Source organism: Cricetulus griseus, chromosome 4, assembly GCF_003668045.3.
Source record: "Cricetulus griseus strain 17A/GY chromosome 4, alternate assembly CriGri-PICRH-1.0, whole genome shotgun sequence".
Classification (NCBI taxonomy): domain Eukaryota; kingdom Metazoa; phylum Chordata; class Mammalia; order Rodentia; family Cricetidae; genus Cricetulus; species Cricetulus griseus.
Window position 1 is genome coordinate 190564552 of NC_048597.1, and position 13117 is coordinate 190577668.

Consider the following 13117-nt stretch of genomic DNA (forward strand, 5'->3'; position numbering starts at 1 on the left):
GACAGGGGTATGACTATTAGCATGAGATGGTAGCTGGCTTCCCTCATCCTGTTACCCTGGGAAGTGGAGGCCTGCACCAGTGTTGCCACATTGTACCTGTTCTTGTGTTTCCTCCTCTGTAGCGAATGTTCTGGAGGGCTCCAAGGGCTAGAGCCTTGTCGTTGTATGTGTTCAGCTTGAACTCAGACTTGACCTCATCACTGTACTGCACAAAAGAAACCTGAAAGGAAATACATTTAGAGACAAGTGTCGGTTATCCAGTTTGATCTCAATCTTCCGGTGGTTCCTCCTCCAGTGGAGACTTAGGGGTCTTGGACTTTTAACAAGATATTTTAAATTCTTAAACCCTAATACTATACCTGTGACTGCTGACACCTCTAATTTCCAGTCTCTAATGAAACTGTCATTTAGTCATTTACACTAATGTCATTCATATTGCCTTTCTCTAAAATGTAAGGAAAGATGAGTCACTCAGGGTAACAGTGATACCCCAATATCAGAAACAAGAGGATGCCTCGTGACTCCTGGACAGTTGGCCCTCAGCCACCTGCTTCTTCTTATGGACCTCACTCATTCTTCATAGTAAATAAAAATGTCATAGTATGATCATAATCACTACTCATGACAAGCTTAGCAGCGCTATGCTTTACCGGAAATTGTGATTTAGTGGTGTATAATCAAGATTCACCAGGCTAAATCCTGCTTCTGTCTAACAATAGCTATGCAATACCCTACTTTTCTGGACTTTGGTTTCCTTATCAACAAGGTCAGGATATATATTTACCTTGTAGGATTGTCTTAAGGATTGGTAACCATGTATTCAAGGAAAATTAATAAATGTAATAGCTGTTGTTTTTAGAAATCCAAGAAATAGCTAATAATAGTTTGAATGACTTTCTCAAAGAAATTTAGAAGATCACCTCAAAGCCTCACTGAGTGAGGCTGTCCATCTGTTCATGGATGTGCTGGGAACAGCGGAGGAGGGTCTTAGTTTTGTAGCAGGTTACAATAAAATGGCTAATTACTCTTTGAGGCTTCTTGTGGAAACATAAACTTCTCTAAGCTCCTACTCTAGTACAAAAGAAAATACATTGAAAGTGATTCCCCAGTGATATAATTGGTAATTACCATCTTAGAAAAACAAACTATGCTTTGGGCCACTAATGGACATTCTTCTGGCCGGGGTAATGTATGCGATGTAACAGTAGAGTAGACACACACCCTTTCCAATCACTATTCTCATGTCAAGGGCACGACATGACAATGCATTTAATGTGCAGAACTTTGGATGACCTTCCATGGAATGTGCTTTGTTATAAGTTACAAGTAGAATATTAGAGCTAGAATCTCCTAAATTCTCCAACAAGAATATCATCTAGACAAAGAAGAAAGCTAGACGAATATTTACTTTACTATTTGTTTATCCTGAGCACCAAATTCCTTCCCAAAGACATGTGGAACGGATGTAGCAAACCATAAAGGTAAAAAGACAGAATTTATGCTGAAATGACTTTCTACTCATTGGAGTTGAAGCAGAATAGTAGACATTACAAATAAGAAAATGGTAGGCACTACTAATAATAAAATAATCGGACACTACAAACAAGCAACACTCACCTGAATCCCTCCAGGGTTGACTTCATCAAAGGCCCCCACAGTATTAAAGATAAATTTTACAACTTTGTTAAAATTGTCATCTCCAATACTCCAAGAGGCGTCTGTCAAGAACACAATGTCTGCCTTGGCCCCTTTGCATACTGGAAAAAACAAAAGAATAATCCAAATCTCTTTAATTTTCTCGTCACTTGGCACTGCATAATTGAAAAGCATATAAAACATTACTACTCAAACTGTGGCTATATGAGAAGCAGCATGCCTTCAAGCCAGTAAGAAATGTGGCCTCCTGGGCCCAGCCAGTCTCCTGAATCAGAAACAGTAAGATTTCCAGATGGTACAAATATACAATAAAGTTAAAAATCCTTGATCTAAGTGACCCTCAGTTTTTGGCTCTGGGAATACATTGGTTGGATTTATTATGCAATGATATCTTCTTGCCATGTGAAATTCTTCAAGCTTCTTCAAACAATAATGAAGAGACTCAAATGAAAAGAAGTAATATCCAAAATTAAATGAAGGCTGTCAGTGGGTCTGAAGATTTTTCAATGTAATTACCAAATATTTAGCACAAATAAAATGTCTTTACTTTCAAATTAGAGCATCACACCCATAAATGGGGAAAGAAGCAAGAAAAGATAAAAATCTCTAATTTGACTCATTTTGGAATTGCAACCTTAAAACAAAAATTTCTGGGGCAATGTTTAGAAAAATTTAGTGCATTGAAATTTAACATATAAAAGTCTAACTTCAAGAGCAAACTGGAAGGTAAATTATGGGCTGTGGGTGGTTATAGTGTGTGAATGGAGCTTCAACCACTGTTACAAATGCACCGGTCTGGCCATGAGCGTGATGGATGGGGAGAAGAAAGGTAGGGGAATGGGGGTATATAGTAACTGAGCTTTCTTCTCAATTTGCTGTGGATCCAAGACTTCTCTAGGAAATAAAGCTATTTTTTAAAAAACATTTACATGTTTTAAGCCACAATTTTTTCAACATCTAATTTGAAAAGAGCCCTTATTTTACCCTTTAAATATTGCACCTTAATTTTTTTTTATTTGGTTTTTGGTTTTTCAAGACAGCGTATTTCTGTGTAGCCTGATCATCCTGGAACTCACTCTATAGACCAGATTGGCCTCTGCCTTCCGAGTGCTGAGATTAAAGGCACACACCACCACACCCAGCTTTAAGTGTTTAATTTTAGTTACATAGCAGTTTTAATAAGAGTCCAACCGCCTAGATTCTTACAATATGAAAGAAAAACACTTTGAAAGATTTAAATGTTTCTTAAAAAAATCAAAAAGTGGGAAAAGAATAAACCAGCAATTATTTTTCGTAAACAGAACCTGATGCAAAACTAAAAAAGAAAAAAGAAAGAAAATGAAAAGAGAATGCCCCCAAATTACTGAGACAGCAGCGTTAATAGCTCAATGTGTTTCTACCAGCCCACTGCAACTGACAATTGAGTCTCAGATTTTGATGAATGGAAATATTTTTAGCTTTGTGTAATCTGGGGCTCTTCTCAGTTCAGAAGCCAGGAATTCTAAAGTCAAAGGCCTAAGTGATTAGGTTTCAGATACAGCCAAAAAGGTTCAGAGTGCCTGCTGGTGCCTGCAGTAGGCAGAGCAAAGGGGCCCCAGTGTGAGTGTGGAGGATGGAAGGTCCTGTTAGATCATCTGCTGCAAAACTGAGGAAACAGAGTCCCAGGCCTACATTAATTTATGACTGACTTGATTCACCCCCAAAATGTGCCTAGAAAAAGAGGAACAAATTACTGGTAATCTTTTTTTTCCTCCATAAAAACTCTTCAGCAAAAAATAGTATCAGAATATTCAGAATCAGTTGTAGAATGTATGTAGAATGTGATGTCACCCTAGGATCTCTACAAGCTGAATATATATATATATATATTACTTACCATCACGGGCAGGTGGAATAGTGGGAGGAGGAGAAGGTGTTGGTGGTTCCGTAGGAGCCTCTGTTGGTTTTACAGCTATAATTCCAAAGCAACAGTTAGAAAAATGTAACATGTGCACATTCCCTATCCCACAAGGAAAGGAGTACTTTAACCCCTTAAGAATCGAATCTTACAAAGAGGCCCAGCCCACTAGCAATGAGTAAGTGGGGATAGATTTCTTTCTATCTAGTCTGCATCTTCAGTCAGTCTCAGATCAATTACACTGCAGACAGACAGGTTCAAAGAGAGAACACGAGGCCTTCAGAGAAGCCGCATGACTAAAAGCCAGTAATGTGTTCACCTTCTCATTATCATCAGAGCCATGTCTCCCTTCCTCAGCCCTTTCCTTAAAATACCGCCAGTAAAGACAGTTGCTACAGACAAAGGTCCTGAGCTAGCCCCATGCTCTGCTTCTGGGAACCATCATCCTAGTGTTGCTACCCCAGGGGTGATGGGCTTGCTCAGGGTATCAGTACATCTCTCACACCTGGAGCTTTCTACTCTCCAGGTTACTCAAAGCTTACTGGTCTGTTCCTTGATGGGGACACCCGGCCCCTCCAGATTTGGTGTCTGCACAAAAACAGTGACGCCATACTCAGCCTCTGGGGAGAGGCCCGTGAAACAGTGACTGGTTTCTGATCCTCGAACTGTAATTTCTTGTCCTCTGGTTCCTGATTGTGACAACAAAGGGAAATGCAAGTGTTATCATCATTATCTGTAAGACCATGTTAGATAATGGTTGATAATCTTAGCCCGCTCATGGCTGCGGGCTAAGATGTTTCCACTACAGGCTGTTTGCTTTCACACGTACCATCTGCAGGACTCAGTTTTAGCCTGTAGGAAGTAGCTGCCCGATGAGGTGACCATTTGACACAGAATGTATCCCAGCCAACTTGATAAGTTTTCAGGTCTGTCACATTTAAGTACACTACAGAAGAAAACATAGGTTCATTTTGTACTCTAAAGAAAAAAAAAAAAGCATACTTTTCACCATAATACAATGTTCAAGTATCCAAATAGAAGAAAATCGAAATAAATGCTTGAAATTTCATAGTGTCTTATTATCAGAGACTTACATCAAACATGTATGAAAATGTGGCAGAGAAAAAATTCATCCTGCTTCTCCATCAGTAATTTTCTGTTCTTTTTTCCTTGAGACAGGGTCTCACTATATAGCTCTGGCTATCCTAGAACTCACCATTTAGACCAGGCTGGTTCAAACGGTCAGAGATCTGCCTGCCTCTGCATCCCAAGTGCTGGGATTAAAGGCATGCTCTACACCTGGCTTCCATCAATGATTTTCAAGGAGAAGAAATTATATAGTCCCTAAAAATTATGAGTGTCATTTATGGAAAAATAATAAGAAAGTTTTCTGAAATACTAGCTGCTTAACTTAATTTAATATTTATCAAAAAACTTGAGAATAATCTGAAGGACAAATCACTGATTTGGTATTTTCATCAGATTATGTGAAGAGACACATTAACATCCAACATCAAAAAAATAGCAACACAACTGTATACAAACCATTGTGTGTTAAATGATATTGTATAACCTTAATATTTTAAAAATCAAAATATTCTGTATAAAATTAATATCACTTCCTGCTCTCATATACATACACATATATTATACTAATTTGTTTAGAAATTCATATGGATATTTTGTCTAGCTGGACACAACATGGTCTACCAGTGTGATACTGCAGAAAACATGTACAGGATGGAAAGATAAAATTGCAACAAGATGGCATGGAAAGTTTTACTACTCCATTTCTTATAATCACAAAGTGATGAATAACTCACGTGTGGTGCCTTGATCTGTAAGGGGAACACTGAGCCCAGAGTCATATTGAGCATAAACACTGACGTCATAGGTAGTGCTGGGATTGAGATTGTGTAATGTGTATGATGTCACTTCTCCAACAAAGGCTTCCATGGGCTCATTGGAACCTTTAACAACAACAGAAGAACACAGCATTATATAATCCCTAGCTTCAGTCTTTGCTCATAATTGAAGATATTAACTTGAAAATCAAAGAGTAGGATGAACACGTGAATTCCAATAGGCCTTTGGGTACATGCTACATTGTGCATGACTAGGAACCTGCAAGCACAGCCTGAAGTCTGGAGACTTATCCTTAGAGCATAGCACAGTGCAAAGAATAAAGTAAGCATGTATTGGTGTCCCTTTGGTAAACCCATTCTCTCCTTTCTTTTTAAAGCTTTGCTTTGCCAGAATAGTGCTGTCCACAGACTACAGAGTGAATTAGCATTTGTATCAGTTGTAGTGATGACCTAGAACATCTATGTTGGACCACATTCCACATTTATTTTTTGCGGGAAGTCCTCACTTCAGGTTCCCTGTATGTCTCTGGCACAGGTTCATATTTACTCTCTCCTGCTTTCTCATCTTTGTCTGCATTGTCCACAGTCTTCCAGGGCACATGGAAGATGCCCTAGGAAATTTGACACAGACAGACAGAATATACAAAGATACCAAATCATTTATTCAAGGTGATGTTGATGTAGCTAAAAATGTCACTGCAGAGTTTAAAGTAAGTCTGAACCAACTAAATAAAACACATAAAGCCTATAACTCAAATGGAATAAATTTTTAGTGTAATGGGGAAATTATAGATGTATATGTGGGTTTGATATTCATTATCTCATGATCATAACAACATAGATGATGCCTGAATATTAGCATCTTCAATCTGTTCAACTTTGTGCACCAGATAAAATTTTCCTTTTTATACAACATTTCTTTGATAATTTCACCCAATGTATTTTCATCATACCATTTCTACTCTTCCCTCCAACTCCTCCAAGTTGGTACCTCTACTACCCTATCCTCTCCAAACCTTGTGCATTCTTTTGGTTTAGTAGCCCACAGAGTCCAATTTGTGGTGACTATTGTCTAAAGTGTGGGGCCATCCATTGGAGAATGACCACAGATCATTTTCAATTGTTAAAAATTGCTTCATACATACCCAGAGTAATAATGATATTTTAGGCTGATGACTTAAAGGCTGTTTATGGAAATAGTACCTCTAGTATAAAAGATTTTCATGTGTTTACAGGAGAATCCAATAGTAGGGAGTGCAATCAGATAACATGAAAATAACTTTCCAACATATTCCTATGATGATAAATGTGCTTCCTTACCCACTGGCTTGTACACAATTTTATATCCAAGAACTGGTGAGGGTGATGGGTCCCAGGAGACTCTGAACCTTGTATACCATTCATCAGAGATATGTATGTTCTGAGGAGGAAGCAATCCCACTGCAAACAAACATTGGCAAATATCACTGCCTTGTTAGGATGTTTCTGTGAGAACAGAACAGTTTAATTTCTAATAGCCTCCAATTTCTTATCCAGAAAAATAATTAAAACTCCAAGGTGAATTTCCAAAGAAAACTTAATAGTTTTGTGAATTCAAACAGCAATTCAAATGGACTATAATATGGATGATTTTCAAAAGATCTCAGTAGCAAGGTCAAGAGCAATAAGGCTCAAAATTGAAGACAATTAGAGAGATCTCAGAATCTTCTTTACAATGTGTGTACTGCACCATAATAGAACAAGAAGATATATTAGAGACTATCTTGTAGCTACCTCCTTACACAAATAAGATATGATTTTCACAAAAGAAGAACAAGAGGGTGACTAAAGTCACATTCTTTCCCTACCCATCCCTGTCCTCTACACAGCCTAGAGTCTCAGTCAGCCAGAGGTTTTTCCCTAAAGCTACAATCTTTTCCAAAATGTGTAACTTGGAAAATCAGTGCTGTTTAGGTGGTACTCTATGCAGCCATTGAGTTAATACCCAAAGCACTAAAGTAATTACTAATCCAACATTAAAACTTTGTTTCCATGGGGAAAAGTAGACATGGCTTTGGCCCTTCCTGGAGAAGTAAAAGTTTACTTAACATTTTGGTAAGCATGAAATTCTGAAATACTCCATTTTCCCCAGAAAGTTATCAAAATATATCTTAAATATGAGAAAGTGGGAAAGTGGGTTGCTAAGTTAGAAACATCTAGTCACTAGAGCATCAATAAAGGGCACATATTTCCGAGCTGTAGACATGAAGTTGAAACAACTCCAGTGCATTTTTCTCTTAGAAGTGTCCCAGTGTTACTTTTCACAAGTTCTCTGATGTTGTCAAGAACATTTAAACCAAAAAAGACTTTGAACAAGTGAGTGGCTAGAGAAATATAAACCATGTAACTAAGTAGATTTTCTGAATGAAGTAAGAAAACGCAATGTCAGTATTTACAGAACTGGAGCCCAGCCTGCCTTGTGGGAACCAGTGGCTCTCAGCCTTGGCTGTTGCAGATCAGAAGAGCCACGGGCCATACCTCAGGCCAAGTGCACTGGCTCCTCTGGAAGAGGCTCCTGAGTAAGCACTTTTTAAAAATGTTTCCGGGTTAAAAAAAATTACAGAATCTTTAAGCTACATGAAATTGCCACCAATATAGAATGGGCCATAACATTTATTATTCTCTGTAGATTATCTGAAGCAACAATTTTAAGCTACATTTTTAGGCAGATGATTCTAATCATTTTGCTTCTTTATTTGTGCATTGAGACTCAATCATAACAGATGATGACTAGCTGATACCACATTGAGTTACAACTACAGCCCCACCAGACACCATGCATTACTCAGAGTACACCATAAAGAAAAAGGAAATGAGCCCAAGCACAAGAAAATATGCAGATCCTTGTCACCCTTTGTCTCCTCTTCTTGTACCTTTACAATTTAAGAAATAAATTATGCACTTGTGTCATCATTTTAACAAAACTCAATGTCTAGCATAGGCTTGATAAGTTATTAATATAGTGTATGAGATATGCTGTTGAAAACAGAAATTCATAGTTTTAAATGGTATAGTAACATTAAAGGCATGAGCATTTCAAAGAGGGACAAAATCATAAGAACACTGACCAGTCCTTCCGTTTCCAGTTAGATGGCCACCATCTCCATCATCATAGATGGCAATGACAGTAATTTTATATGGAGTGTCAGGTTGCAGGGGCTGCAATATTACATTGTTTCTCCTGCCTGGAACTGTGGTCTGCAAGAAAGTTCCATTATACATGTATTTCTAAGGAGAAGACAGACACCTAGATCAAACATCCCATGCTCTTTTTATACAGTCCCATATGCAAAAATGGATTCTTTATGTTTTCCTTCTGTCTCAAAATGCTCAGAGAAATTCAAACTATCTAGTCTGCCGCTACACAGCTTGGGAGAATAGTTTAAGTCCTGACAGACCTGGGCACAAATCCCAGATCACCCACTAAGCAGTCATGTGACTGAGCATCTCTGGAGGAAGGAAGGACCACTAAAGACAATAACACACATAACACCCCAGAGTGCATCACTGAGCCTGCCATGTCTGACTTTGTCTACTTCATCTTTCAACATAGCACATCACATTTCCAGGGAGAGGGCAGGTGTCCATTAATGCTATGGACCAGGTGTCCATTAATAGGCAAAAATGGACAGTTTTCCATTCTCAAGAATATTAGTTTAATTGATATTAATTAAGTGTACATTTGAAAAAGAGGAAATGGAGAATGTATTAGACTCCCTTCTCAAAGACGAACAAAGCAGTCATCTCTCAACCTCGATTCTAGTCTTGTACAAATACCATGCCTAAGCCTCCTGGCCTGGAATCCCATAACTAAAAACAGTAAAGTGCTAAAAGAAATTAAATTTTCAATGTTTTCAGAAAGCATAGGAACTTTTTTTCCCAGAAAGGAAGAAAACAAAGAAAAACCACTAAACATGAGTCATAAAATCATATATCTCACTTTGATTCTTAAACTCTAATTGACAATTACCCATTTCTTATTAATAAGATGCGGCTTTAATTAAAGATTCTATGTCTTGAACTATCTGAGGGACTCCTGGCAGTAGAACCATGAATCAAACCTGGTACATGAGCTGGCTGGTTGGAGCCCATTCACTATGGTGGGATGACATGCTCAGCCTTAATGCATGGGAGAGGGGCTTGGCCCTACCCCCAACCTATTGTGCCAGGCTTTATTGATTCCTCAATGGAGCCCTTACCCGTGAGGAGGAGTGGACTGGGGGGATGGGCTGGGAGGTGGTAGGAGGGAGAACTGTGGTTGAAATGTAAAATGAAACTTAAAAGAATAAAAAAAAAGATTCTGTGTCTAAATCAAGAGATTAAATATTTCTTCACATGAAATAAGTGTATGGAAGAAGAAAGATTCTAAGTAAATACACATGGCAAAAGGGCTTCAAACCACAAATCTACCTACTTTACAGTTCCCATTTGAGGTAATCTAGGAGCTTATCACAAACCAATCAGTAAATGTCAGTGTGTGTGGTTTTCCAGCTATAATGAGATGTGGAGAAACTTGAGGGGCAAATACCGTGGCTCCAGGGTGGAGTGCCTGACACACACAGCCCTGGTTGATCCCCAGTATACCACACAAAGGAAAAGGGGAAAACTTGAGTCTATGTCAAGGGAGACACATTATGACACTGAAAAGTTTGGAATGACTAGTGCAATGTCACTGGTAGAGAGATTGTTTCTCGTGCCCAAAGTCCTGAGTTCAATCATTAGTAAAAGAATCAAAGTCAGAAGGGGTGGGAGAGGAAGGGAGCGAGAAATGGAGACAGATAGCTTCGAACTAACAGGAGATTGTGTACACTTCAAAGTAAAAGAGTACAGGAAAAAAAATGTGGGTTTAGAGAAAATAGAGACTGGAGCTGAGATACTGAGGGGAGACCATGCAGAGGAATTGGACTTGAAGGATAAGGTTGGAACAATCCCACCATCTCAACATTATTTTGGATGTTAGATTAATATTCAGCATGTTACAGTAGACCTTTTAATGTTAGGAATATTTTAATCTTAGGCAGTTAGAAATACAAAATAAGATGGTTTTTCAATTAGTCTTTATAATAGATCCCCAAATCATTGCCTCACCACAGGAGGCTGAACCAGGAACTTTTATGTTGTTGTACTTACATATTCGTCAATCGGATCACCAACGGTAGGGGAATAGATGATCCTATATTGCTGAACTGGCCCATCAGCATGATCCCAGGCTACGGACAGGCTGTTGGTTGTCTCCCCAAAGACCCGAAGATTCCTTGGACCACTTCGTGGAACTAAATAAAATACAGTTGGGTTTGCTGCTTGCCTGACAGCATTTCCCGGGTCATCTTACATGAAGTGCTTACAGGAGTTTCACCATTCACCTTTCTGTGAATTTCACCATTCACAGAAGATATGGTACACATTCTTCTGTGGTTTTAATGTGACATCACACAGCATAACATGCTACACTTCAGAGCTACAGTTACACGCTGAACTTTCAACAAGACAGAGCTAGGTCTGCACCTAAATATGCAGACTGGAAGAAGGGGATCACTGTAACCACCTCCATTTGATGACATCAAAAGGCTAAGCCTTCACATTTCCAAAGTGCCAGCTTGGCAAGAAAAACCACTTCGTTAAAAAGGAAAGGAGGGGACAAAAGAGGAAAGCCCTCTTTCATTTAGCTCCCAGATTTTTATTTTTTTAGTGATAAAATTAAATTCATCCAGCACAAGAAACCGTTCTGGACACATAGCCTGAGCCTGGAATGTGAGTGTGGGAAATCCCAGGCAGAAGTACATGCAGAGGCTACCCTGCCCTACACAGAGTCCTCGACATCCCTCACTCATCACCCACCAACCACTCCTCACTCAATGACAAGAGATAAAGTGGAAAAGGGATTTTTGCCTCACGTGTTCGGCCCTGGCTGGGGCTGGGATTCCCCTCTCCATCCGAGTAGAGAGCCACAATGTTTACAGAATAGGGTGTGTCCGGAATCAGCCTCTCCAGATGCACCGTGCGGGTATTCCCTGGCACCACAATCTGGAGGAGAGAAAACACGCCAAATTCTGTCTGACTGCCACCCAAATGCTTGCCAGCTCTTCAGTTAGTCAGCATAATAGTATTTATCGTAAAAGACTGAGCCCAGGCATGTTAGAAGCCAAATGTGCTCCTCTGCAAGATCTGCCTCCAGCACATTGGTAGATACAAGTTATTCTCAGAAACGCTCTTATTTGCTTCTTATCTCCCATTTAGGTTTCTCAGAAAGAATGGTAAATAAAACATCTAGAATGTACATTTGCTCTGAGTGGATCCTGAATGTCATGTACACATGAGTGAAGGGATCCCATGCCAGTGCCAAAGAAATTTACTGTTAAGACAGGAATTCTGGATAAGGGTAAAGTGGTGTATGTCATACCAAATATGGGGACATTAAAACCAAAGCTACCGAAGAGCACACTCATTGCTTATCACATTCTTATCTTTGCTTATCATGGCTTGCTTTTGCAAAGACTTGCTAGTCCATAAATTTATTTCTCCCTCAGTGTTGTGATGCTATTATCATTCAGGTAAGTAATTTGTGATTTGTATATTATTGGTCTACCCACAAAACAGAATGGGAATTGCTTCAGTAAGATGACTGCAAGTCTATGACTATACCATCCCAAACATGCCTGATTTCATCTGGTCTCGGGAAATTAAACAGCCTGGCCAGAACTTGGATGAAATGCTGAAGAGACACTGTAATTTGTAAGAGCCAGTAAAGGTGTACTTAACATTTAGTCATAGCAAAGGCATGTGAACTTTCCCAATGTATCTACTATTGAATGGTTCTAGAAATGGTATACATTTCTTATTATTATTATTACCAACTCATAGCTAATTCACATTTCCCCCAAGTTCTTTTCTAAGAAAACTCATAATTAATATCTGTCTTAACTCGTCAAACACAATAATTTAAATATTATATATTAGCACATTGGTAGGTTATATTCTTAAAGGCTCCTAAATGTGACTCAAACATGCAACTATAATAATCAGGAAGTGTAGTCTCCATAAGAGGCAGTGACCAATAATTGGCTTATTGTTCTGAGCCGTATTCTGTGGTAGAAGCTGTAGCAGAGTCTACAAGAGTCTTTGCTAAACTCTAAGATGATGAATTACTTACAGATTCTGAGGGTCTTGTGCCAGCAACAGGGGAGTATACAATGCGGTACTGCTGTACTGGCCCAGGAGCAGGGTCCCAGCGGACATCAAGGCTGTTGGGTGTAGGGTTGTACACTTGGATGTTTCTTGCCAGTCCTCTCACCACTAAGGAAAGGAAAGTCAATGCCTATTTCTCACGTCTGTTTATACATGTCAAGCTTTTCATCATGTTCCCGAAAGTTACACTCTCTAATAGGATAAAATCCTATCCACTTTGTACTGCTATCTACACACGAAAGTACATTAAAACTCTCCAGACACCAAGTCAGTCAAAGTTAGCCTTTGCCAGTATAGAAACAATATTGTTTTCAATAAAAATAAGTGAGTATGAGCAACAGGATTGGGATGGCCATAAAAGGACATGAGACTAGGGAAAGGAAACAAAAAAAAGTAGCTGAGTTTCCAGTAAAGTAATAGGGCCAGAGGAGAGATTTTATATACCCTGCCTTCTAACCAACAGAAAGATATGGAG

General features: G+C 39.0%; 1 protein-coding gene across 3 annotated transcripts in view; it reads right to left on the reverse strand.

Moving 5' to 3' along the window:
- Col12a1 (collagen type XII alpha 1 chain) overlaps window positions 1–13117 on the reverse strand; it is a 111639-nt gene that overhangs the window by 34063 nt on the left and 64459 nt on the right. For all 3 annotated transcript variants that reach the window (XM_027411075.2, XM_027411073.2, XM_027411074.2), the window contains 11 exons: window positions 12608–12750; window positions 11352–11481; window positions 10588–10730; window positions 8526–8655; window positions 6739–6858; window positions 5377–5523; window positions 4383–4499; window positions 4096–4242; window positions 3533–3607; window positions 1618–1757; window positions 97–220 (listed from right to left, as the gene is read on the reverse strand). In XM_027411075.2, coding sequence (XP_027266876.1) covers window positions 97–220; window positions 1618–1757; window positions 3533–3607; window positions 4096–4242; window positions 4383–4499; window positions 5377–5523; window positions 6739–6858; window positions 8526–8655; window positions 10588–10730; window positions 11352–11481; window positions 12608–12750 — 1416 coding nt within the window. The remainder of the gene's footprint in view (window positions 1–96; window positions 221–1617; window positions 1758–3532; window positions 3608–4095; window positions 4243–4382; window positions 4500–5376; window positions 5524–6738; window positions 6859–8525; window positions 8656–10587; window positions 10731–11351; window positions 11482–12607; window positions 12751–13117) is intronic.